The 23,606-nt window shown below is 48.4% G+C and overlaps 1 protein-coding gene across 1 annotated transcript in view; it reads left to right on the forward strand.

Annotated features, from left to right (window-relative positions):
* Positions 1-345: 345 nt before the first annotated feature.
* Positions 346-23,606, forward strand: part of Nxn (nucleoredoxin) — a 148,067-nt gene continuing 124,806 nt past the window's right edge. The window contains exon 1 of the mRNA XM_075991604.1: positions 346-817. Coding sequence (XP_075847719.1) covers positions 458-817 — 360 coding nt within the window. The 5' untranslated portion in view covers positions 346-457. The remainder of the gene's footprint in view (positions 818-23,606) is intronic.

Below are 23,606 nucleotides of genomic sequence, written 5' to 3' on the forward strand. Positions count from 1 at the left end.
TAAGGGTTAGTTTAGGGAAGGGAGCAGGAGAGGCGGGAAGAGAGCAAGAACCTGTGCAGAACTCCAGTGTGGAGAGGGTTTAGAAGTGGAAGGCAAGAGGAATTAGGGGCCGGGGTGCGGCAGCCTCGGAAAGCGCCAGTTCGGGGGACCCTTCTCGTGCTTTAGGTCCGGGCATTCTGGTCCTGGTGTAGAACCCGGGTCAGGTTTCTTACTTTGGCCACGTACCGGAGGCCCCCGCCAAGGCGCCAGCTGTTGGACCTGCCTGCACAGCGCGGGCCAGCCACGGAGGGGGCGTGGCTATGGAGGGGAGTGGTTGGGCGGCCCGGTGGGCGGGGCTCCCCTCCCAGCAGCCGCGGCCGCCTCTCTGCCTCCGCCCGCCGCGCGGACCAGCGAGCCGGGTCGCAGCCGTGAGCCTGCCCGCCCGCCCGCCCGCGTGCCGGGGCTGCGGTGGGCCAGGATGTCGGTCTTCCTGGAGGAGCTGCTGGGCGACAAGCTGGTGACGGGCGGCGGCGAGGAGGTGGACGTGCACTCGCTGGGAGCCCGCGGCATCGCGCTGCTGGGGCTCTACTTCGGGTGCAGCCTGAGCGCCCCCTGCGCGCAGCTCAGCGCCAGCCTGGCCGCCTTCTACGGCCGCCTGCGAGGGGACACGGCCGCTGGGCCGGGGGCCGGGGCGGGGGCGGGCGCGGCCGCTGAGCCAGAGCCCCCGCACCGCCTGGAGATCGTCTTCGTGTCCTCGGACCAGGACCAGCGGCAGTGGCAGGACTTCGTGCGGGACATGCCATGGCTGGCGCTGCCCTACAAGGAGAAGCACCGGAAGGTGAGTAGCGCGGGCCCGGCGGCGCCCCCGGCCTGCAGGCGCGTACCACGCTCCGGGAGCCAGCTGCTCGCCGTCCCCACCCGCTGTCCTCAGGCCTGCCTTCTCTGTCTTGGCTGACTCCCCCCTCTTGCCCCATCCAGGACCCCGCCGGGTTAGGGCGCTCGCGGCAACTCCTAGGTGCCAGTGCCTGACTGCGCCCACGCTAGGAAGTTTGACACCCCTCAGGTCCACGCGTTGGGAATCGCGTAGGGGTGGCGGTGCTCTGCCCTCCCCCTCCCCGACCACCACCACCCTCCTCCAGCTACTTGACTCCCCGCAGATACCTGTAGTGTGTGTGGGGGAGGGCACTAGCCCCCCTTCCCATAATGCCCACACCAGGAAGTTTCCTTTCTTTCCCAGAGAGATCTTGCCTTCCTAGGGCCCCCTCCCCTATGGCCAGGGACCCGGAGGGGTCTGCTGACCGTGTACTCAGGGAGAGAGGGGAGCTCAATCCTTTCCCCCTTTCTTCCCTTTCCCCCCCGCCCCGCCCCCTGGGCTGAGTTAGTGGCCACCGGGGAGCTTTTCATTGTCTGGCTGTCCAGCGATCTTCCCAGGCCCAGAACAGCTCCGTCCTTGTAGATGCCGTAGTTTCGTGGTGGGCCGTTTGCTGTCTTGGTAGACTTCGAATTAGATGTAGAACTGATCCCATCCGTACAGATGAATGACAAGACAGCAAATGGCTCACCGGTTTGCTGATGAAATTAGTTTGGGTTTCAGAGTGTATCTGTTGGGTGAAGGCGTCTGTTTAATAAAATAAATTCAAGACGTTTTGTAATGAGTGGTAGCTGGAAAAGTTTCGGCGTGCCCTTGTTTAATTCGCGTGGCTAATGCAACGTATGAGTCCGGCCCTTTCGTTTTCCGAGGGGTGTCTCAATTGATGGGGCGCACAGGAGAAAGGCTATTCTGGGGGCATTTAGGTTCCTCCAGGGAGGGTGGTAACACATGCCACGTGTTCCTTTTATGTGTACAGAATCATGTTGAGACGAATGATTTAGATTTAGTGAGAGCAAACGGCTTATAATTTGACCTCAAAATGTCCTGAGTAAATCATTCATCTCAAAACAGTGTAAGGCACAGATGTGAGACTTAAAGTTTGAAATATAGTTTAAGAAATACAGTTGATAAATTTAACATTGAGAAAACATCAGCCCACTAACCACACAGAAGCAAGACTTTGCATCTTAACTATTTTTTCAAGTTATTACACCCCTATTTGATTTCTATGCCTGCTAGGCTATGAATATGCATGAATAGTACCTTTTGCTTAAAAATGTGGAAATCCTTCGTTTTGTGGTTGTTTTGATGATCCTTTAGGGAAGAAATAATATTTATTGAAAAAAAATTTCATTGTCATGGCGTGTTTCTGTTGTAGACTAAAATCTGTTTAAAACAATGTCTTTTTTGGGCAATACAAATGATTTCTAGCTTTTGAAAATATACAATGTATGGCAGAATGTTCCAGACTTACGGCCTATTGTAGTTTTTCCAGAAGGGGAAATAAAACTGCTGGGCAAAATACTATGGAGCAAACTGAGATGTTTTGGAAATGCCTAATGCTCCCCCTCCCCCAAAGTAGGGATATATTTGATATGACAGAGGCTTACTCTATGCTGGCTTACCCCTTTGCATGGAAAAAAGTGTTCCGTAGCCTTCGCCTGGTCTGCCTGGTCCCACTCAGATGAACATCTGGATGGCATGGGTCTGCAGGCTCTTATTTGAAAATACAGTTCAGAATGCTGGATGTGCCTAAATCCTAAGCCAGCATCTTAAACATTTAGTTTTATTTTATTTATTTATGTATTTATTCATTTATTTATTTTTCTGTGGTGCTAGGCATGAAATCCTTGCACATGCTAAGTAAGCATTCCTTCTACCCCTGGGCTTCACAGACCCTGCTTCCCAAATTCATTTTTGTGCCATTGTCCCAACTCACACCCTTCAGTTCATTTCTTTAGGGACCAGTCCTAAAGCCCTCCCATGGTGGAGAGTAGGCGACTCGGTGTCTGGCCCCAGAAATGTCTGTGTTGTGGTGATATAGCAGGTAACACAGGTCCCCCATGGGTTTCTTGTAGAAAACATCCTTGGAAATTGGAAGGGCTGTCCCTTGGAGATTGGAAGGAAGGTCCCTTCCTCACTGTGGAAGGGACCATGTCCCACCTTGGAGATTGGAAGGGCTATGTTCTTACTGTGGACGGGACCATGTCCTGCCTTGAAAGCAGAGAGGTTTAAATAAAACGCAGTTGCTCTTCTGTGGCCGAGTCTCTGTCTTCTGCGGCTTGAAATCGGAGTGCACAGAAATCAGTGAGTTTGCAATTCCAATTTCACCCTAAGGAAAGTGGAAAATGAGGGTGCCCCAGCTCTGAACACTTGTGGGTGGACACTTAACTTTTGTTGAGGGACCTGGCCAGGCCGTTTCCCCAACTGTAAGAATAGCTTTAAAGAAGAGCGCTTTTTTTTTCTTTTTTTGGTTTTTCGAGACAGGGTTTCTCTGTAGCTTTAGAGGTTGTCCTGGAACTAGCTCTTGTAGACCAGGCTGGCCTCGAACTCACAGAGATTCACCTACCTCTGCCTCCCAAGTGCTGGGATTAAAGGCATGCACCACCACCGCCTGGCTAAGAGCGCTTTGTTTTATACTGAAGGGAAACCCAAGTTCCAGATTACATTTTTTTTAAGGTTCTCATTAACATTTGGTCCTTAAAACCATTTGTGTGTTTCTTCCCATTGGGATAACAAAGGATATGGTTCTAATTAGTTATTGGCTGGCATTTCTCTACAGAAAATTGAAAAATTATGGTGGGGAATGAAAATGCTGTATGGTATTTCTTTTTCTTCTTTTATTAATTTCTCCTCTATGTAGTAAGAAAGTCTGGGGCTGGCCATGTATGTTCAGCCTGCATTTTGCCTAGTTCCCTCACCTCCAGTGGAGGGGTGAGAACACACAATGCCAAGGAAACCGGTATCTTTTCTTCCTCCCTCCTTTTTCTTTACGGAAAGTCATCTTTCCTGTTTCTGTTTGTTTTAGTGGTAGGACTAAAGCAATAGAAACTTTTCTTTTTTCCTCCCAGAACACGCACATTATTACATAGCTGTATGGAAATTGTAATTAGATGATAACCAAACTTTGAATGCGCTTATGGGAGCGGCTGTGTCAGGAAGCCTGTAATCCTTAAGGCGGTTGGGCTTGTTTTACTAAGTAGGCTAGTGGACATTTTTCAGATTTCTGAAGAACCAGAACGTGATGAACAGTTGGAAATTGGTGATGATTTAGACTTTTAAGTTAATTGTTGAAACTGGAGATCTGGCTCCAGGATCAACTTAGTCATGTCAGGAGTGAACAAGTTTTGGTTTTAAAGCCACAGGCCCTGGCTGGATGGCTAGTGCAAAGCATTTGGTCACGGGTGCTCTGACATCAGGGGAGCAAAACCACTGATGTTTGGACTGGACAGATGTATTGGACTTCGATTTGGTCTGTAAATTTTCTGAATGACAGGAACGTGTAGAGGAAGTTGGAACGGGGAAAAGGAAGTCAGGTGGTAAAGCAGTAGAGTTGGGGGTGAATCCGGCCCAGCCTCCGACTTTACTTGCTTTAAACAGAGTCAATGGAGTCACTCTGCAGCCGTCCAAGGCGGGCTGCTTGCTCTGGCTGTTCTGGACGGTTCTTTTAGTGTAGTATAAATCAGAGCCATGGCCTGGACTTCTGTTGAACTCTGTGGGTATTTTGGATGTGACAAGATCTCGTGCCAACCCAGTCTCTAAGCGCTATGTCTTCTGGTCTTCCTGCTATGCCCAGGTGAGAGAACACCGACACACACTCTGGCTTTGCCTGTCACCCCCTGTCAGGACAGTGAAAAATGCCCCCAAAGATACAGCTCTGCATGTTAGAGGCTTTTGCCTTGTTCCTAAAGAACCTCAGCCAGCCAGGACAGGCTCTCATTGGGGACTGTGTTTCCATCTGAATCGTTCTAATAACAGACAACAGTCCAATTAAAGTAATCAGAGTCCTATTCTTGGAGAGGCTTTTCCCCTCTTTTATTATTTATAATGTGTGTTTTAATCTTCTCCATGTAATGAAATAGTCTAGTGGCTAAGAATCAAAGTTCTTTTGCCTTTCTGCCTGGGTCCAGGGCCGAATCTGCTATTTATTAGCTGTGTGTCCCTGTGCAGGACCCCGCATCTCTGTGCCATCCGTTCCTTATTGATAAAATGGGGACCACAGCACCTGCCTTATAGGATGGTTGTAGAGGCTGTGTGGCAATATGCCCATGCCTGACATAATGGTACATGCTCGATAAATGCTGCTATCAGTTATTAATAAATTACTACAACATTGAATAATCCATTATACAGCTTGGCTCTGGCCTGTGTCATGTCACAGAATTGCAAACCTGTTGTGAGGTCTTTCTTTTTCCTCCCTTTCTTCCTTTTTTTGAGATAGGGTTTCTCTGTGTAGCCCAGGCTATCCTGGCACTTGCTCTGTAGACCAGGGTGGTCTTAAACTCAGAGATCCACCTTTCTCCTGAGTGCTGGGATTAAAGGCAAGGACTACCACAGCCCAGCTTTTCTTTTCTTCCTTCCTAGGGTCCCACTGCAGCTCAAGCGGTTCTTGAACTCACTGAGTAGCTGACTGTGACTCTGAACTTCGCACCCTCCTGCCTTGGCCTCCCTAGTGTTGGGATCACAGGCTTGTGCTACCCACCAGGCTTGTGTGATGCCCGGGATGGAGGCGGAGGCTTAGTGCATTCGAGGCAAGCGCTCTGCGTTATAACTGCACATCTCACATCTCCTATGATGCACTTTTTAAACTCCTCAAGCCTCTCACTTTGGGGAGAGTGGTTTGAGACAAGGTTTCTCTGTAGCTCCGGCTGTTCTGGAACTCGCAGTGTAGAGCAGGCTGACCTCTAACTCAGAAATCCACCTGCCTCTGCTTCCCAGGTGCTGGGATAAAAGGTGTGTGCCACCACCTCCAGGCCAAACCTATGCCTTATAACCATAGAAGGGGATGTAGTAAAGGAATTGAAAGAATTGCCCTGTAAGTGGTAACAACCAAGGAGAAAGATTCGAAAGAATGAAAACTGCAAAAGCAAATGAATGTCAGATATCCCTTCTGGAAGGTACTGAGGGTCGCTGGTCTCAGTTCCTGTAGTTGCCAGCGCCTGCGGTTGGTTGATCCCTGGAGCCTCAACATGGTGAAGGCTGTCAGCTCAGAGATGACCAGGTTGCCACTCTGGAAGAAAGAAAGAATGTCGGTTTTGTTTTGTGATTTACCAAAGCTGCTAGGCACCTCTTTTGGCTGGCTCTAGCCACCCAGTCTAGGCAGTGTGGGGATGCTCTTTCACGTGGGAAATGGACAGTGGGCCTCTGAGCTGTAGGCACTCACCTCTCTGGGAGTCACCTCCCTTCCCTGCTCTGGAATTCTGCAGGCTACATGAGCCCAGACTCCTCTCCATGGCCGGATCAGTCCCATCTTCCAGGTGATGACTGTGCACAGCTCTTTTTAATGGGTTTGTCTCCCCATTTGGGTTGGAGTGGGAACCAGAGCACAGAGCAAGGCAGTGAGGTTGAAGTTAGGACCACTGATTTCACTCGCCCTGGTTTCTCTCCAACCCTGTGTGTCATGCTTCCTTTCGGTAGGAGGCTCATTTCACTATTTGCACAAATTGGAAGGATGCTCTGTATTGTTTGTAGCTGGGGCAGGGCTTGAGAAGGTCCCGTGGCAGGCTTTTTTTCTAAATAGGGCTTGAGGATTCTGAAGCTCCAGCTGCCCCTGTTCTGAATTAGGTGTGGCTCCTGGCTGCACAGCTTCGTTTGGGGGAGAGTGTAGACTTGGCCTAGGCTGTGTTTTTCTTTCTTCGCAGTCTGAATTCCCAGTGGTACCCAGTGTTATCCACCAGGGGCTGTGTTTGTATACTTCATTAATTTGCCATTATGTTTATTCCAAGGCACTCGGGAAACAGCTCTGAATCTGGAATCCCGTGAACCCTCAAGTTCTTACGTATTCTTGCTGCATATCTTGCCATGATTCTCAAAGTTATGGAGAAGTTTTGAATACCCAGAGCCACCTTTATCTTCTACAGCTCATACCCTGAAGGCATGGGCTCTAGCTAATCTGAGCTCTTTATTAACTGGTAGCTCTGACCCCCGCTTCCATCTCTCCATTCCTGCAGTCAACAGGTTCTGAGTTCCCATTTCCTGTGGTAGGTAATGAACCTTTACCTACCAGCTGCCTTCTCTAGGAGACCCTGCTTCTAATCTTCACCCCTCAAATCATTTTCCAGATCAAAACATTTTACAAGGTCTATGCAAGCATCCTTTTTACATAAATACATTTTCAGTCATTCATACACTGGTCCCACCTCACACAGTATATACCGGCTGCTGTCCTGTTTCAGCGGATGAGACCACGGATCACCAACTTGTATGCCAATGTTTTGATGATGCGTCGTAAGCATTTCTAACCGTCTGCTCACCATTTCTGTACTTTACCTTCTTGGGGACCACTGTGCAAATGCCAGTTGAACAAGCAAGTGCCAGGCCTCTGTCACTGTCTCGAGCAGGACCTCTCTAGGCCGTTCCAGAACAGAATGACAAGTTCAGATCTACAGTTCCTGGCTGGACCTGTGTAGCTTATCTAACATTCAGGAGGCTCTGGGCTCAACCCCAGGACCCCTATAGTCCCTGAAAAAAGAAACAACTTCACAATGCCTCAAGTCCAAAGTCTGGCTGCTCGTCTCTCACTCCGTGGTGCCACAGGGCTCCCTCATTTGCATTTCTGGGCTATGCCATGGTTTTCTCCGCCCAGACTGGGCTTGGAGCTTCCTGAGGTCCATCTTTTAGAAGCTTTCCTATCGGTATCAATTTGTCTTAATGAATTAGTATCTTGTGGTGTGCTCTGTAGCATGTGGAAGACACTTGTGCCAGTTGGCTCTGGCCTTCCACTGTGTGGGCCTTAGGGATGGAGCTTAGGTCATCAGGCTTGGTGGTAATCACCGTGACCCTCTGGGACATCCTGCCAGCCTTTATTGTGTCTTATGAGTGTTTCTCAGATCGGTGTATTTGGGGCTTCCATTTCTACTCGGTGACTTTTACAGGTTTCCCCTTCACTTCACTTAGACGTCCATTCAAGGTCCTACATGAAAGGTGGTCATCTTGAATGGACCCCAACCATCACAAGATGGACCGCGAGTCCTGGATTCTCTGATACTGCCTCATTACTGTCACGCCTCCAGAGACACGTAGTAATAACACACATCCATGGGTGTGGTGTGATGTTCCCTGTCACTTTTCCCTCTAGGTAGACTGTTCTCCTGGAACTCATTATGTAGACCAGGCTGGCTTCGAACTCAGAGATTCGTCTGCCCTCTGAGTGCTGTGATTAAAGGCATGTGCCACCACCCCATTGCACCTATAGACCTTATGCATGGTTGTTGGGAATTGAACTCCGGACCTCTGGAAGTCCAGTTAAGATGCTCTTAACCTTTGAGCTATATCTCCAGCCCTTGTTTGGTTTTTGTTTTTTTTGAAACAAGGTCGTGTTGCCTAGCCTCAGCTGGTCTAGAACCTAATATTTAGACCAGGCTGGCCTTGCACTCATAAAGATCAGCTTGCCTCTGCTTCCTGCCTCCTGTGTCTGGGATTAAAGGCGTTTGCCACTACATGTAGTCTTTTTTTCTAATTTTAATGTTTTTATATGTGTGTGTATATTTGTGTGCTATGTGCATGCAAGAGCCCCTAAAGGTCAGAAAAGCGCATTAGATTCCCTCAACTGAAGTTACAAACAGTTGTGAGCTGCCCCGTGGTTGATGGGACCAGGTCTTCGCTGCAAGTAAGCACTCCCTTCACTGTTGAGCCATCTTTCCAGCCCTTTTGTTTGTTTGAGTCTTAATGAACTTTAAAGTGTGTGTCTGTGTGTCTGTGTGTCTGTGTGTCTGTGTGTCCGTATGTGGGTCTGTGTCTGTTACTAGAGATCAGATCGAGGGCCTTGCTCACTCCAAGCAAACACTATCACCGAGATTTCAAAAAGTCTTTGATGGGGAAATAGATGTCCCAGCCGGGAGAGTCAGCAGCTTCTTGTGCAACTGCTTTGCCCTGTAATTCTGCGTTCAAAAATAGGAAAAAGCATGACTCTCCCTCTTTGAAACGTTGACTTAATGCATTAAAATCGTCTCATATGCAGACCTGTCATTTGATGCTTTTATATTTCATAAATGCGTTTCTCTAGCGCCGTCCTTCCCAGGAGCTCAAAATGCATGTCTAGTCCTCTGCCAGCTACTAGTAATCAGGGTGGTGGATACTTAGCTTTAAACATTTCCAAGTGAGTTAAGGATCGGAGAATTAAAGTAAAGAGAACCAGTGATGAGAACTGGGCTCACAGTGTTGGGCAAAAGTTTCCCTGATCTCTCTTCAGTTTGAGTCTTTTCTTTCTGTTCGTGAAAATCTTTCTTGTGAAACATTTGCCTCAGATACGCCTCGTGTGGCCCAGGAGGAGGCAGACTGGACTGATGAGCGTCCACTTTGCGTGTGCACGGAGCACAGGAAGGCGGACTGGACTAATGAGCGTCCACTCTGAGAGTGCACGGAGCACAGGGAGGCAGACTGGACTGATGAGCGTCCACTCTGAGAGTGCCCGAGCACAGGGAGGCGGACTGGACTGATGAGCGTCCACTCTGAGAGTGCCCGAGCATAGGGAGGCGGACTGGACTAATGAGCGTCCACTCTGAGAGTGCACGAGCACAGGGAGGCGGACTGGACTGATGAGCGTCCACTCTGAGAGTGCACGAGCACAGGGAGGCGGACTGGACTGATGAGCGTCCACTCTGAGAGTGCACGAGCACAGGGAGGCGGACTGGACTGATGAGCGTCCACTCTGAGAGTGCACGAGCACAGGGAGGCGGACTGGACTGATGAGCGTCCACTCTGAGAGTGCACGAGCACAGGGAGGCGGACTGGACTGATGAGCGTCCACTCTGAGAGTGCACGAGCACAGGGAGGCGGACTGGACTGATGAGCGTCCACTCTGAGAGTGCACGAGCACAGGGAGGCGGACTGGACTGATGAGCGTCCACTCTGAAAGTGCACGAGCACAGGGAGGCGGACTGGACTGATGAGCGTCCACTCTGAGAGTGCACGAGCACAGGGAGGCAGACTGGACTGATGAGCGTCCACTCTGAGAGTGCACGAGCACAGGGAGGCGGACTGGACTGATGAGCGTCCACTCTGAGAGTGCACGAGCACAGGGAGGCGGACTGGACTGATGAGCGTCCACTCTGAGAGTGCACGAGCACAGGGAGGCGGACTGGACTGATGAGCGTCCACTCTGAGAGTGCACGAGCACAGGGAGGCGGACTGGACTGATGAGCGTCCACTCTGAGAGTGCACGAGCACAGGGAGGCGGACTGGACTGATGAGCGTCCACTCTGAGAGTGTATGGAGCACTCCTGGATGAGCCGGGTGCAGTTTAACTACTTAACACATTTGCTAGCAGTTGGCAAGGCAGGAGAGCCCAGCTGTCTCTTCCACTGCTGCCCTTCCGTGGCGGTGATTTCTAAGCCCCCTCTCCCTTCTTCCCCCCTCTTTCTTTAATGATTTGGCTTTTTTTAGTTCAGCCAGTGGAGTACCCCCAACTCCCCTTCATCCTATGCAAAGCCTGCGGGGCGGCTTTAGTGCTTTTGTGCAGTGACAAAATTGAACTTGAGGTGTCCTGTGGAGATCTAGGACTAAATCAGTCCTCCCCTTTATGAGGCTTTCAGCAACGGCTGCTCCAACTTCCAGCGGAACCTCAAACATGCGCTCTCCGCTTTATGACAAGGAGAAGTATAGCAATTGCATGTTGTCCTACACGGTTCTTCTGGAGGGAAACCCGGCGATGGAGATATTTGTTCTGAGGCATCTGTGATTAAAAGCAAAATGTAAATATTCTGTTGCTCTCTGGTCATAACTCTCAGGCCAGAGAGATGGTGTACTTTTTTTTCTTTGTATGAGCTACACATCAGAAAAATCCTTTTTCAGAAACAGTTTAAAATTAACATTCAGCTTTCCCTTCTATTGATCTGTTACCCGCACCCCTTACTCCCCACACGACTATGTCTGTAAAGGTGCCAATTTCAAATAAATCCAAGCACTATTTCCACATTAAGGGTGCCTTCGTCTGAGATCGTTCTTGAAGTCACGAAGCAGGGTGTGGCTGGGTCCGCTGGACTGTGTGACAGGGGTCTTTTTTGCATTACTTGGAAAATTTTCTTCAGGTACATCCTTCTCTACAGCTTTTGTTTGTCTTTTTGGGTCAGTATCCCTGGGATAAAAATCTGAATGGATCTAGTCTGCTTAAAATCCCGGATGTGTTGCCTTTTTTCCTTTTAGCAGTGATCAGGTCAGAGAACTTTCATTTGCTCGTGGTGGCTCTGAGCGTAGCGCCTCATCTCTTACTCATTTCTAAGTTTGATGTAAAATCTAAAGATTGGGCCAAACAACTCACAACAGGAAAAAAAAATCACAGCATGCAGGCGTGACTTGCCTGTTACTTCCAAGGTCATTGATACCGGTGGGCTTTCGGGAATGCCCCGTCACTATATGTGAGCTTTTAAAGTATAACAAAAAGAATACAGACTCGGGATTCAGGTTCTCTAAGTTTCTGTCCTGGCTTCCACTTTAGCTTCGTGACTTTGGGGCAGGTTACATGGTTTCTGTGTCTCATGTTTCCTGGTCAGTAAATGCAGTTAGCTGTAGCCATTGGGTACATTGGGCTGTTTCTGAGGGTTAAAGGAATTCATGTACCGGAGGTGTGAACAGTGGCTGGCATGGAGTATTCCCACTTAGGTGTTTATCCCAGGCGTTTCTTGGTTCTTTCTATACTTTATGCTTATTCTGATTCTAGATGGGAGAAATTTGTCTTTCCTTAGGCACACCTCCTCCTTCCAAAGCATCCAGCTCTCTGTCATGGTACCTAGTTTCTCTCTAGTTCGGTGACTGGCTTGTCTGTTGTTGTTCTGGTGACATACTGATATGTTTGTGTGTCCTGGGGATTGGACTCAGGGCCTCATGCATGTCAAGCATAGACTGTACACTTACCCTATATCCTTATTTTAAATTGAGATTTACTTAATTTTTGCTTATGTATGTGTGTCTGAGTATATGCCTTGTGAGTGCAGTTGCCTTCCAAGGCCAGAAGAGGACATCGGATCCTGTTGGAGCCAGACTGCAGGCAGTTTTGAGCTGCCTAATGTTCCGGGACTAAACTCCAGTCCTCTGGAAGGGCCACAAGTGTTCTTAACTGCTGAGCCATATATCTGGTAGTCTGTATCCCTAACCCTGAATGTGACTGTATTTCTAGACCAAGTCTATGATAATGCAATCACATACTTCGTTCTATTGAATGGGTCTTGTTTCCTCTTCCACATTGGGCATGAGCAGAAGAGACCCTGGGCACATTTCTCTTGCTCTTTATTTGTAAACTTTCTGTTATAGCCATCCTTACACATCATACAGGTAAGGAAAAGTGGGGCTGGAGAGAGGGATAAGTGCTGGCCTCGTAAGCGTGAGGACTGGAAATCCTCAGTAGCCATGTGGTCCTTGCCTGTGGTCTCCGTGCTGGGAAGGTAGGGACAAGAGGATCCTGGTGGTTGTGGGCCAACCAACTAGCAGAGTTTGCAACCTCCAGATTCAGGGAGAGGCTCTGTGTCAAAAAATAAAGTGTTGGATCATTAAGGAAGATACCCAGTGTTGACTTCTGGCCTCTACCTGGGTGCATACACCCACAACGACACACAAGAATACACACACAAAACAGAACAGTGAATTTCCATGTCAAAAAAAATGTTGTGGACGTTTTCATTGTGTTTATTCACTGTGTGTGGTATTTATTTGTGACCTAAGGAGGCTCCCATACATTCGTCATGTCCCCCACCTAACTTCCCTTCTCTTCCCTTCTCCCTCCTGTCGCTTAGTCCCCTTTCTTCCCCTGGACTGTTTTACTTCCATGTCCCTGTCCTGTGTACACAAGTGATTTTATGTATCTCTATAAAATCTAGGACGCACAAATGGGAGGAAGCATTCCATGCCTGTTTTTCCGAGACGGGCCTAATTCATGTAATATGGTTATCTCCAGTTGCATCCACTTCCCTACAGACTCCATTCTTCCCGATGGCCGGAAAAAAGAGAAGTCCACTGTATATACAAACCACATTTTCTCCGTCCAGCCCTCGTTGGCGGACATCTGGATTGGTTCCGTACTGTAGCATTACAAGCAGTGTTCAGCGCTGCCGTGAACGTGCATGTGCAAGTTCTCAGTGCTGTGTCTTTTGGAGTCCTCTCGGGGAATGCCTCGCTGACTCTTTAATGGTGTAGCTACAATATCATTTCTCATAAATTGTACCCTCCCCACTCCGTTTGCTTGGCTCCAGGGAAGGTCCACGGCTGACATCTTATCTGTTTCCTCCGTCCCTTAACCCGTAGTCTCCCCCATCTTCATGCAGTTTGTTCGTTCTTCTCTTCCACGTCCTCTGGCTCTGCCTCCTTGCCACGCTCCTGAGCTTTTCAATGCTTCCTTCTTTTTCTCAGGGTGGTCAGTAACCCCTGGTTGGAAAGGATGCTTCTTAGCCCCCAGAGCTGAGCAGTGTAGGTGTGCTTTGCTTTGCCGCCTAATGGCTTCCCACCCTCCACTCTGCTGTCTGTTTGAACTTTGGGCTGGGGTGGGCTGTTCCTCATAGTGACATCACGGCCACCAGCAGCTCAGCTATGCCAGGACATTTCAGGTGACAACATTACCATCTCCTCAAGAAGCCTGTCCTCTCTCAGATGACCTCCTAGCCTGCAGAACCATCTGCAGCCATCTGGAAATGGTGCACGCATTTAATCGCAGCACTCAGGAGACAAAAGCAGGCAGATCTCTGGTTCGAGGCCAACCTGGTCTATAGAGTTCTAGGACAACCAGGGATACACAGAGAAACCCTGTCTCAAGAAACAAAACAAAATGAAAAAGAACACAGGCAAATACAGAGGCAAGCCAATCACATCACCCTTTGTCCAGATCTTTCTAGACTTGCCCAGAGCATGAAATACACCTGACATCCTTCTATCTCTCTTTACTTTGTGTGTGTGTGTGTTTATGTGTGTGGTATATGTGTCTGTGGGACATACACATGTGTGTGTGTGGGGGTGCATGTGTCATTGACACCTGAGGAAGATGTTTGGCCTCCTGCTCTATCACTGTCTGCCGTATTCCTTTGAGACACGATCTCTCACGGAATCTGAAGCGAGGCTGCTGCCAGCAAGCCCCAGCAAGCCCCAGCAAGCCCCAGCAAGCTTCTTGTCTCTGCCCCGTACAGCACTAAGGTTACAGATGTGTGGTTCCCTAGCAGATTTTTGCATGGGTGCCCAGGATTTGAACGCAAGTCATTATGATCATGCAATAGTGCTCATACCCCTGAGTGATCTCCCCAACTCTTGTGTTTGTTCTCCTGTCAGTCACATCTGGCTGGAGATCGACACAATGACCTTTTCAGGCGACTAGACTTCCAGAGGCTTCTCTACCAGCCAGACGACTGGCCGAATCCAAACTCTCAGACCTCTCATTTTCAAGTCAGGTTAGATGTCATCCACGTTCACAGTCTGTTGAGTTCGTTTTGTATGCTGACATGTCCACTACATGTTTGAGTTATGTATGATCCCCTGACCTTTCTCCACGGGGTTAATAACGTGCTGGCTAAGCCTGGGTGATAGACTCCCAGGACACAGAGACCCCCCTCCAGGATAATTACAGCCTTTGCTTGTTCAGCGGGTCCTCTTCTCCCTTGGTTAGCGTGTGAAGGACGGAGAACTTGGGAGTCCTTTGCTTCCTCTTCAGGAAAGATGGTGTGAGATGGCTTGCTCTTGGTAAACCGCATTTGCTCCTAAGTGATCACTTCTTCCGCATAAGCTGTCGGGTCTGCTGAGGAGCACCTGACAATCTGCAGTCTGGGGTTTGCAAAGCTCCCCCTGTCTGCTGGTTGCAGGTCACCACAATGGCTGGCGATCTTATCGCGCTTTTCCTTCCTCTTGGCCAAAATTCCCACCTTAAAGGAGCAGAATTGCTGTGCTGGAGGGGCACGCAGGGCATGCTGGCACATTTGTTTCCTGCGGGGGACCTTGTAGCTAATCCATGGACACTTGGTAGCTGGCATGTAGCTGAGGGTGCTCCTTTGTCCCGGGAGGCCCAGAGCCTATACCTTCTGAGGGTCACGTGACAATACTGAGTGCCTTGTTCCAACCCCAGGGCCCCCTTCACCTGCTTATTAGAGCCCTGACAGAGCTTGAGGGAGTCTTTTTCTCGCTGCTCCCTCCCCAGGGTGAGACCCACTAGCTACTGAAGTGTGGCATTTACTTTCAGAATTAACCGTAAGATGCTACAACTTACAAAGAGACCTAGGGCTTTGTTGTAGACAGGTTTGTATTTTCTTAATATTTGACTTTGTAGGATAAATCAGTCCATGCATTTTAAGAATTTTATCTTATCTTGAAAAGGATTTGTTTTCTGCCAAACTATATCTGCCCCTTTATGATTGCCCACATAATCACAGCATTTGGGAAATGGAGGAAGAAGGAACAAGAGTTCAAAACCACCGTGAGCTATTTAACAAAACCTTTTTGCTAAAACAAAAACAAAAAGATTGCACACGAATCCCTTAGATTCGGTTCAGTTTGGCGCAGAAGAATCCTAACTGTTCGCACGTTAGGCCAGGGGTGAGCTGGAGTTAAGTAGCCCAGAGCACTTTCGGGGGAAATGAGCTTCCTTGGTTTGCACAAGGCCCCCAGATCTCATCCTGAGACATATTGTTCTAAGCTTGTACAAATGTTCTTAAGAGTAAAGTACTACTTAATACCACTTGGACGCCCTGCTTTTCTCTAGGATTTAGGGGAAGTATGCATTTGCAGAGACTGGCAGAACACTGGCTTCGCATCACTCTGCCACAGAGCCAGACTCAGTGGTTCCAGGCCAGTGTAGATCCCTGGAAGACATGGTAACCCGTCTTATCCAGCACAAATAGCAGCTTTCTGCTGACCGTGACATTAAAAGCCACGATATCCCTTGATTTAGCATATGAACTCCTTTTCATTTGCAAGGGAAAGCATTTCAGCTTTTAACCATAAAATAGTCTTCGTCCCCCAAATAACTTACGATGATAGTGTTTTGCACTCTTCCAGAAAAGATTGTATATGTGTGTGTGTGTGTGTGTGTGTGTGTGTGATGCAGATAGAAATGTGTGCTTAAGTACTTATTACACAATGGATTTAGCATCTGAAATCAATATATTTTCTTGAAGGGTAGCACATTAAAAAATTCCGGTCTTGGGATGTGACTCAGAGGAGACCACTTTGGCTGGTATGCTCCGAGCCCTGAGTTCAGTCAGTCCTCAGCACCACACAAATAATGATGATGACACACGGGCTCTGTATTAAATACAACAACAATGGCACTAATCACAATTCAAATAAAATGAAGGACATACAGAGAAAAAAATCTCAACTGTCATTGCTGACCCATGACCACTCCCACCATCAGAGAATGTCTCTTCAGTGGCCTTTTGGACACCTACAGACATGTATATGTGCATATAGCTGTCCTATACCTACTTTAAGTGGTTCCCATTTACTATTATTTATACAACCCCCACTGTGCCTCCTATAATACTGGCCTAGAACTCACTGTGCAGTACCAGGCTAGCCTTGAACCCACAGAGATGTGCCTGCCTCTGTCTCCAGGATGCTGGCATTAAAGGTGTGCACTAGCACATCCAGCTATTATAATTCTTGACTTTACTAACAGGTGACAAAATTCTTTTTGGTGGTGGTGCATTCCTTTAGTCCCAGCGCTCGGAAGACAGAGGCAGGTGGATCTCTGTGAGTTCAAGGCCAGCCTGGTCTACATAGTGAGTTCCAGAACAGCCAGGACTGTTTCACAGAGAAACTCTGTCTCCAAAAACAAAACAAAAGAAAAAAAATTTTGGAGACAAAAGATTGAGTTCTGTGTAACTTTGTATGAAGTCTGCCTTGGCACAGAGACAGCTGCAGACTGAAGCACAGAACCCCAGGATCACACTGTGCTTAGAAGTAAAAGGTCTGGCGTGGCGTGCTCCACTGTGCAGTGGCTGGAACGCTTGGAAGACAGTTTTGCACTCCTCCGTGAAGGCCCCCTCCCGGACTGACACAAAGCAGTGAGATCCCCACTGCCCATTTGGATAAATTCAGAAGTTCGTTTTCTAAAGCTGTCAGTCGCCTTCCCTCCTAGAAGCGTTCTGATTTACCCAGGAACAAAAGATTTCCCCATGCTGGGCATTTGTATTATGCCTGGTCTTTTGTGGTAACTGGTATCAGGTAGCTGTAGCTTGTGTTTAATCCAGATTTTTATGTGCTAAAGTGTACTATAGTTTCAGAAAACCCAACACCTCTCAAATCTGAAGATCTGAAACAGGAAAACGCAGGGGCAATTCTTTTCATTATTGAAGTCTCTTGGTTTTAGGGTCTGGTGTTCACAGTGTAATTTCTTCCACTTAGAGCCTTCTCCCCTGCTGTCTGAGGAATGCATCTGTTGCTTTGGGAAAAATGTGCAAGGGTTACATCAAAGTCTTCTCACGGAAGATTGAGCATCTTCCCCCTTCCCCAGAACCTTCCTTGTTCTTTTCTGCATGGAGTAGCTGAGAAAAGCTAAGATTAATTTTCTTAGGGTCATGTAGTTGGTTGCTTATGAAAGAACAAAAGGGTTGCTCTGAGAATGTTTATTAAATGGATGGAGAATAGTAGTTAGGAAAGGTGAATTTTGCAAAGATCCAATGAATCGTAAAATGGACCATGCACAGCAAACATGAGAACCTGAATCTGTGCCCCAGCATCCCTGTGACTGCTGGGCTTGGTGGCCGTTTGGTGGCCATGCCTGTTGGCTTAAGAATGGAAAGAGTTCGACGGCTCTAACCCCAGAACAGCAGCGCTCCTCTGTGAACAACAGTAAGACACTGGAAACCCTACACATGATCACCAGCCACGGAGTAGCTCTATAAGTCACCGTACCTCAGAATGTGTGGAACCACCATTGAAAACACAGCCTTTGCTGAGCCGTAGCACTGGCGATACTTCTGCTGTGTGCAGAAAGGCAAGATCCCAAGCTACATATACAGTTTGATTCTAGCACAGTATTAAGCAGATACATAAAAAGAAAGATTGGAATAAATATGTCAGAGTGATCGTTGTTACGACAATGGCATCTATGAGCGGTAGGTCTCTGATTTCCAGATGTGCCACATAGAATCAGTTTTATGATAAAAATCTGTGGTTGTGAAGAAAATGAAGTGTCTTCTGCTGGAAAGAGCTTGCATCTCATTTGTGGAGCTTGCCGGAGTATTTGCTCCGTCCATCTAGTTAGCAGCTGAGGAGCCTCGCTCATCCTCGCCTCTTAACATGAGGACCGGGGGTGGGGAAGAACCCCAGCTTGAAGCCAGGGACTTCAAGAAAGCCTTCTGGGAAGAATAACTTGAAAGTGACCTTTTCAAATGAGGGGGCGGGTAGTCCAGTGGATTAGGAAAGAAAGATGTTCCAGATATAAATAAGCACGTGGGAACGGAGAAGAAAGCTGAGAAGAGACGGGTTCGTCTGATCCTGCTGGAGAACTGGAGTGCGGGGCAGAGGAGGTGATGCGGGTTTGGAGACGGCTGGGTGACATGGCTGTCTTCCATCAGCGGGGACGGTTTTACCTTGTTAAGGAAGAAGCATCAGCTCCTTTGTCAGATTGTCTGGAAATACATCTTGGGAGGTGTGATTTTGCGGGTGATGACGCTTAGAAGTAGGTGGCTGTGGTCTTTGGGTTTGGAAGAACAAAGGTCTCACTTGTGAACATGCCACAGAAGAAGACCAAACTCCAGGGCTGTGAGGATGACTCAGTGGACAGAGCTCTCTTTGTGCAAGCGTGAGAGCTCGAGTTCAGATCCTCAGCACCAGTCAGAGCTGGGTTCAGTAATGCACACTGGACCCCAGAGCTGTGGGGCAGAGATAGGCAGATTTCTGGAGCTCCTTTGCCAGCTGGTGAGATGCCCACCCCCCACTGCCACACACTCAAATCAGTGAACCTTGGTCAGGGCCAGATTGCAGGAAGGTGTTTTTGCTTGTTTTGAGACCGGGTTTCCCTGTGTAGTCCTGGCTGCCCTGGAACTCGCTTTGTAGACCAGGCTGACCTTGAACTCACAGAGATCTACCTGCCTCTGCTTCCCAAGAGCTAGGATTAAAGGTGTGTGGTACCACTGCCTGGCTAGGAATGTTTTCCTTTCCTTTCCTTTCCCTCTTCCTTTCCCTCTCCCTCTTCCTCTCCATTTCTTCTTTCTTTCTTACTTTTTTCTTTCGTTTTTCAAAGCAGGGTTTCTCTGTGTAGCCCTGGCTCTCCTGGAACTCACTCTGTAGACCAGGCTGGTCTCGAACTCACAGAGATCTGCCTGCTTTTGTCTCCCAAGTGCTGGGATTAAAGGCATGTGCCACCACTACCCAGCTAGGAATACATTTTTAATAAACTTACTTAGAGTGTAATGAAGATTGATTCTATTCATTAAATAAGAAATGGGAATTATTGTATGGTGGTGTGCGTACCCCATGGTGTGCACGTAGAGATTAGAAGACAATCCAATGCTGTCTGCCCTCCCCTTCGATACTGCTGTCCACGGCACTTAGAACTTAGCTGGGGAGATAATGCATGAAATGTGTGTGTGTGTGTATATGTGTGTGTGTGTATGTGAGTATGTGTGTGTATGTGTGTGTGTATGTGTGTGTATGCTTTGTAGCCACAGTATACATTCTATTAGTGTTTATATATGGGTTCAAGTAGAGATACAATTGGTAGCAGAAACGTTAAAAACCCAGAGTCATCTGAGAAGCCACCATCTCTTAAATCCCTGCCTGTGTCTCCTCCTAGCTCTGAGAGCTCTGTCACTTCCCACCTTGCTGGGTGACTGTGGCCCTGTGAGCTGATGGAAAATAGATAGCCCTTCCTGCTATGCCTACCTCCATGGTGCTTGGTCAGATGATGGGGACCAGTGCTGTGCTCTAGACTAGGAAGTGTCCTGGGCTTGGGGACCCTACTCCTCATTATGTCCTTATTTGACTCATTTGTGTTCATGATCTTGATTGCCCCACCCTATCCTGGGGGGACTGTTCCTCATCTATACACCAGGCTGGCCTTGAACTCACAGAGGTCTGCCTGCCTCTGCCTCCAGAGTGCCTGGTTTAAATAAGGTGTGTGCACCACCACTCCTGGCTATCATCTCTTATTAATAAATATTTGTTACAAGTACTTGTTGAGATAAAGTGCGAGAGATAAAGTGCTTAAAGGACTAGAAAAGTGAAAAGAAAGGGATTCTCATAACTGAGTGTGGCGTGTGTCTGCAGTTCTGGCTACTTGGTAAGCTGAGGCAGGTGGATTACTTGAGTTTCCAGTTTGGGACCTGAGCAACATACAACATAGACTTCATGTTTGGGGAGGGAGAGTGAGTCTCAAAGTTTAATGACACAGACTCGTCTATTATTGTGTTTAATCAAAATTAACCAAGTGTATAGTATTGGGCAATGTGGCTATAGGGAGCTATCCTGGACGCTTGTTGAGGGTTATGTAGTAGTCCTCTGCCTTTACCAGTGAGGAAATTGAGGCTCAGAGGAGATGGCCACCTAGCTGGGCTTCGTCTCTTCTTGTTGTCTTCTCATGCTGTTGCTTAGCATCTGTCCAAACAGTCCTTAAAAATGTCCACCCAAGCCGGGCGGTGGTGGCGCACGCCTTTAATCCCAGCACTCGAGAGGCAGAGGCAGGCGGATCTCTGTGAGTTTGAGGTTAGCATGGTCTACAACAGAGTGAGTTCCAGGACAGTCAGGACTATTTCACAGATAAATGATCTCTCAAAAAAACAAAAAACAACAAAAAAGTCCACCCAGTATCTGTGAGCCGTTGCCAAATTTTATTTTGTCCGTAGGCTGGAGAGATAAGCTTGCGGAAAAGAGGGAAATGCCACAGTACTGTTTTCCCATGTGAGTTTATATGTCCTGGTCTCTAGAAAATGGGCCACTTTCCTGGTCCCTGGAGCCTGTTCCTGAGAGCCCAGCAGCCTTCCTGTGGCAAGGCCAGGGTCAGGCTGGGGACACAGGTCGGACCTCCTATGTGGAAAGCCTCAAGTGGCTGTAACTCATATAGAGAAAACAAACGTGATCCGCTTCCGCCCTGCGAGCAGCTCAGAGTTCGTCAGGCCAGAGCTCAGGCTGAAGCCTGTGAGATGTAAAGCCAGGGATGGAAGAAGAGCCAGGTGCCCCACCGTGAGTCCACCGTGTCAGAGAGAAGATTCCCCTCAGACGCCCCCCCGGGGGGGGTATATTTTTTCCTGTTGGCCTCTCAGGAAGGGAGAGGATTCGCTGTCCTGCTGCCTGTCCAGGCAGTTAATGTCCTTGCAGCATTGTGTTGAGAGATAGCTGTGGCCCAAGAGAGCCCTTGGCACTAGTCCCTGGGCCTGAGGTCACGGGAACTTGGCCTGTTGCTTTCAGGACGTCTTTCTAACCTGAGCAGGAACATAGGAAAACAGGAATTTAGCACATCGTTGGCCTGAGCTCAGGCCTTTGAAGGGGGGACTGTGGGGTCACACCTGTGACTTTATGAGGGGTGGGAATACAGATGTTCTGAAATTCAGGAGTTCAGGTCCATTCCAAAGCCGCTTACTATTTTATTTGTAGACAGGGTCTTATGTAACCCAGGCTGCCCTCAGACTTGCCGTGTGGCTGAGTATAACTTGGACTCCCATTACTTTACCTCTGCCTCCCAAGCGCTGGGAATACAGGCGAGTGCTGTTAGGCCTGCTTTGTGTAGCCCTAGGAGTCAAACCCGGAGCTTCGCGTACATCAGGCAAGCACTCCACCAACTGAACTACATCTAGTAATCTCCCTAAAACTAGTTATTTGTTTCTTTTTAAGAACTTATCTTTGGGCCAGGCATGGTGGTGCACGCCTTTAATCTCAGTGCTTGGGAGGCAGAGGTAGGAAGATCTCTGAGTTAAAGGCCAGCCTGTTTAACATAGTGAGTTCCAGGACAGCCAGGCTATGTAGAGATATCTTGTCTCAACACCATCCCCCAATTATTTTTAATTGTGTGTGTGTGTGTGTGTGTGTGTGTGTGTGTGTGTGTGTAGATGTCTGAGTGTGGAGGTATATGTACGGGAGTATGTGCACCTGCAGAGGCCGGAGGTGTCACTTTCCCCTGGAGTTGGAATTGCAGATGGTTGTAAGCTTCTGTGTGTGGGTGCTGGGAACAAACTCAGGTCCTCTGGAAGAATCTCTGAGCCATCTTTCCTGCCCCTGCTGAGAGTTCTTGTCTATTGTGTGTCCTGGTATATAGCTTCATGTACTCAATGCAGCCCTAATACATCTCTTAGGAGTGTGATTTGAAGTTTGTGGTACAAAGAGGAAACAGAGTATAAAGCCCCAAGACCACGTGTGACTGTGGTTGTCTGCCACCAGGAGACCATGTCTAGGCACAGTTGTCGCCTCCATTCTGGATTCTTTAGAATGGGCACCAATTCTTTATGAAGTAATAATTACAACCTCCTACTTTACAGTTTGATAATGTTGTGTAGTGTTCAGCTGGAGAATTCTAACAAGTTCACTGCTGGGGGATGAAATCACACAAAAGCTTAACCTTGCCATGTGTTCCTGAGAAATGGTACCCAAGGGGGTCGGGGAGAGGCTGGTGTGCTGCATCCCGCATCTAAGATAGCCTGTCCCTCTTATGTCTGTGATAGAGTCCAGAGCATCTCCTGAGCTAGAGTGCACTGTTATCATTAACGTTATCACCCACTGAGCTCCTACTAGGCTCCAGGGACCCTGATACTAGGTGCTGCTTGCCTACTATCTTATTGACCCTTCTAACAGTCCATGAAGTAGGTACAGTAATCCTTCCTTAGCCAGTTTTGCTTTGCATGGTTTCAGTTACCCATGGTCAGCTGTGGTCTGAAAATACTAAATGGAAAATTTCACAGATAGACAATTTGTTAGTTTTAAATTACATGCTAGGGGCCTAAGGATATAGCTTAGTGGTAGAGTGCTTGCCAAGCATACACGAAGCCCTGGGTTCAATTCCTACTGAACAAAACAGAAATTAGACGCGGTGAGTAGCATGCTAAAATCTCACACCGTGCTCCTCTACCCATCACGTAGTGGTCCTTGGTGCAGTGTATCCGTGCTGTACATGCTACCACCTGTTGGTCCAGTAAATAGCCTTCTTGTTATTTGTATTCCACGATGCCCTGGAAGCACACGAGTAGTGGCTCAAAGGAGGGTCAAGGCAACCCACATCATACACACATACTATAAATGATGGATTAATGCTACCTGGGGCTTTAGGCTAGTCTCCAAGGGTGTTCTCTGTGGTTGAGGGACCTACGGAAGCACTCGAAACAGGTTCTATATGGACCAATTGATGACAGCATTGCAAATAGAGCTCCCAGGATGCTAGCCCTAAGCATCCCCTAGGAGCAAGGCTCCACCATTGCTAATTCATGGCTGCAGCGGCTTTTCAAACTAACTGCTGCGAATTAGGACGGTACTTACTGTCCTCATTTGTACAAGAGGATGCTAGGCAACTAGCTTGAGTGTGGAACTGGATTTTCACCCCCTGGCTGCGACCCCCGAAGTTAGCCCGCCAGTCTCTGCATCTACAGTGTGCTGTGTTCTGCAGCTCTGCTGCAGTCATCCCCATGCCCAGGCTTCCAGGCAG

Source organism: Microtus pennsylvanicus, chromosome 11 (genome assembly GCF_037038515.1).
Source record: "Microtus pennsylvanicus isolate mMicPen1 chromosome 11, mMicPen1.hap1, whole genome shotgun sequence".
Lineage (NCBI taxonomy): Eukaryota > Metazoa > Chordata > Mammalia > Rodentia > Cricetidae > Microtus > Microtus pennsylvanicus.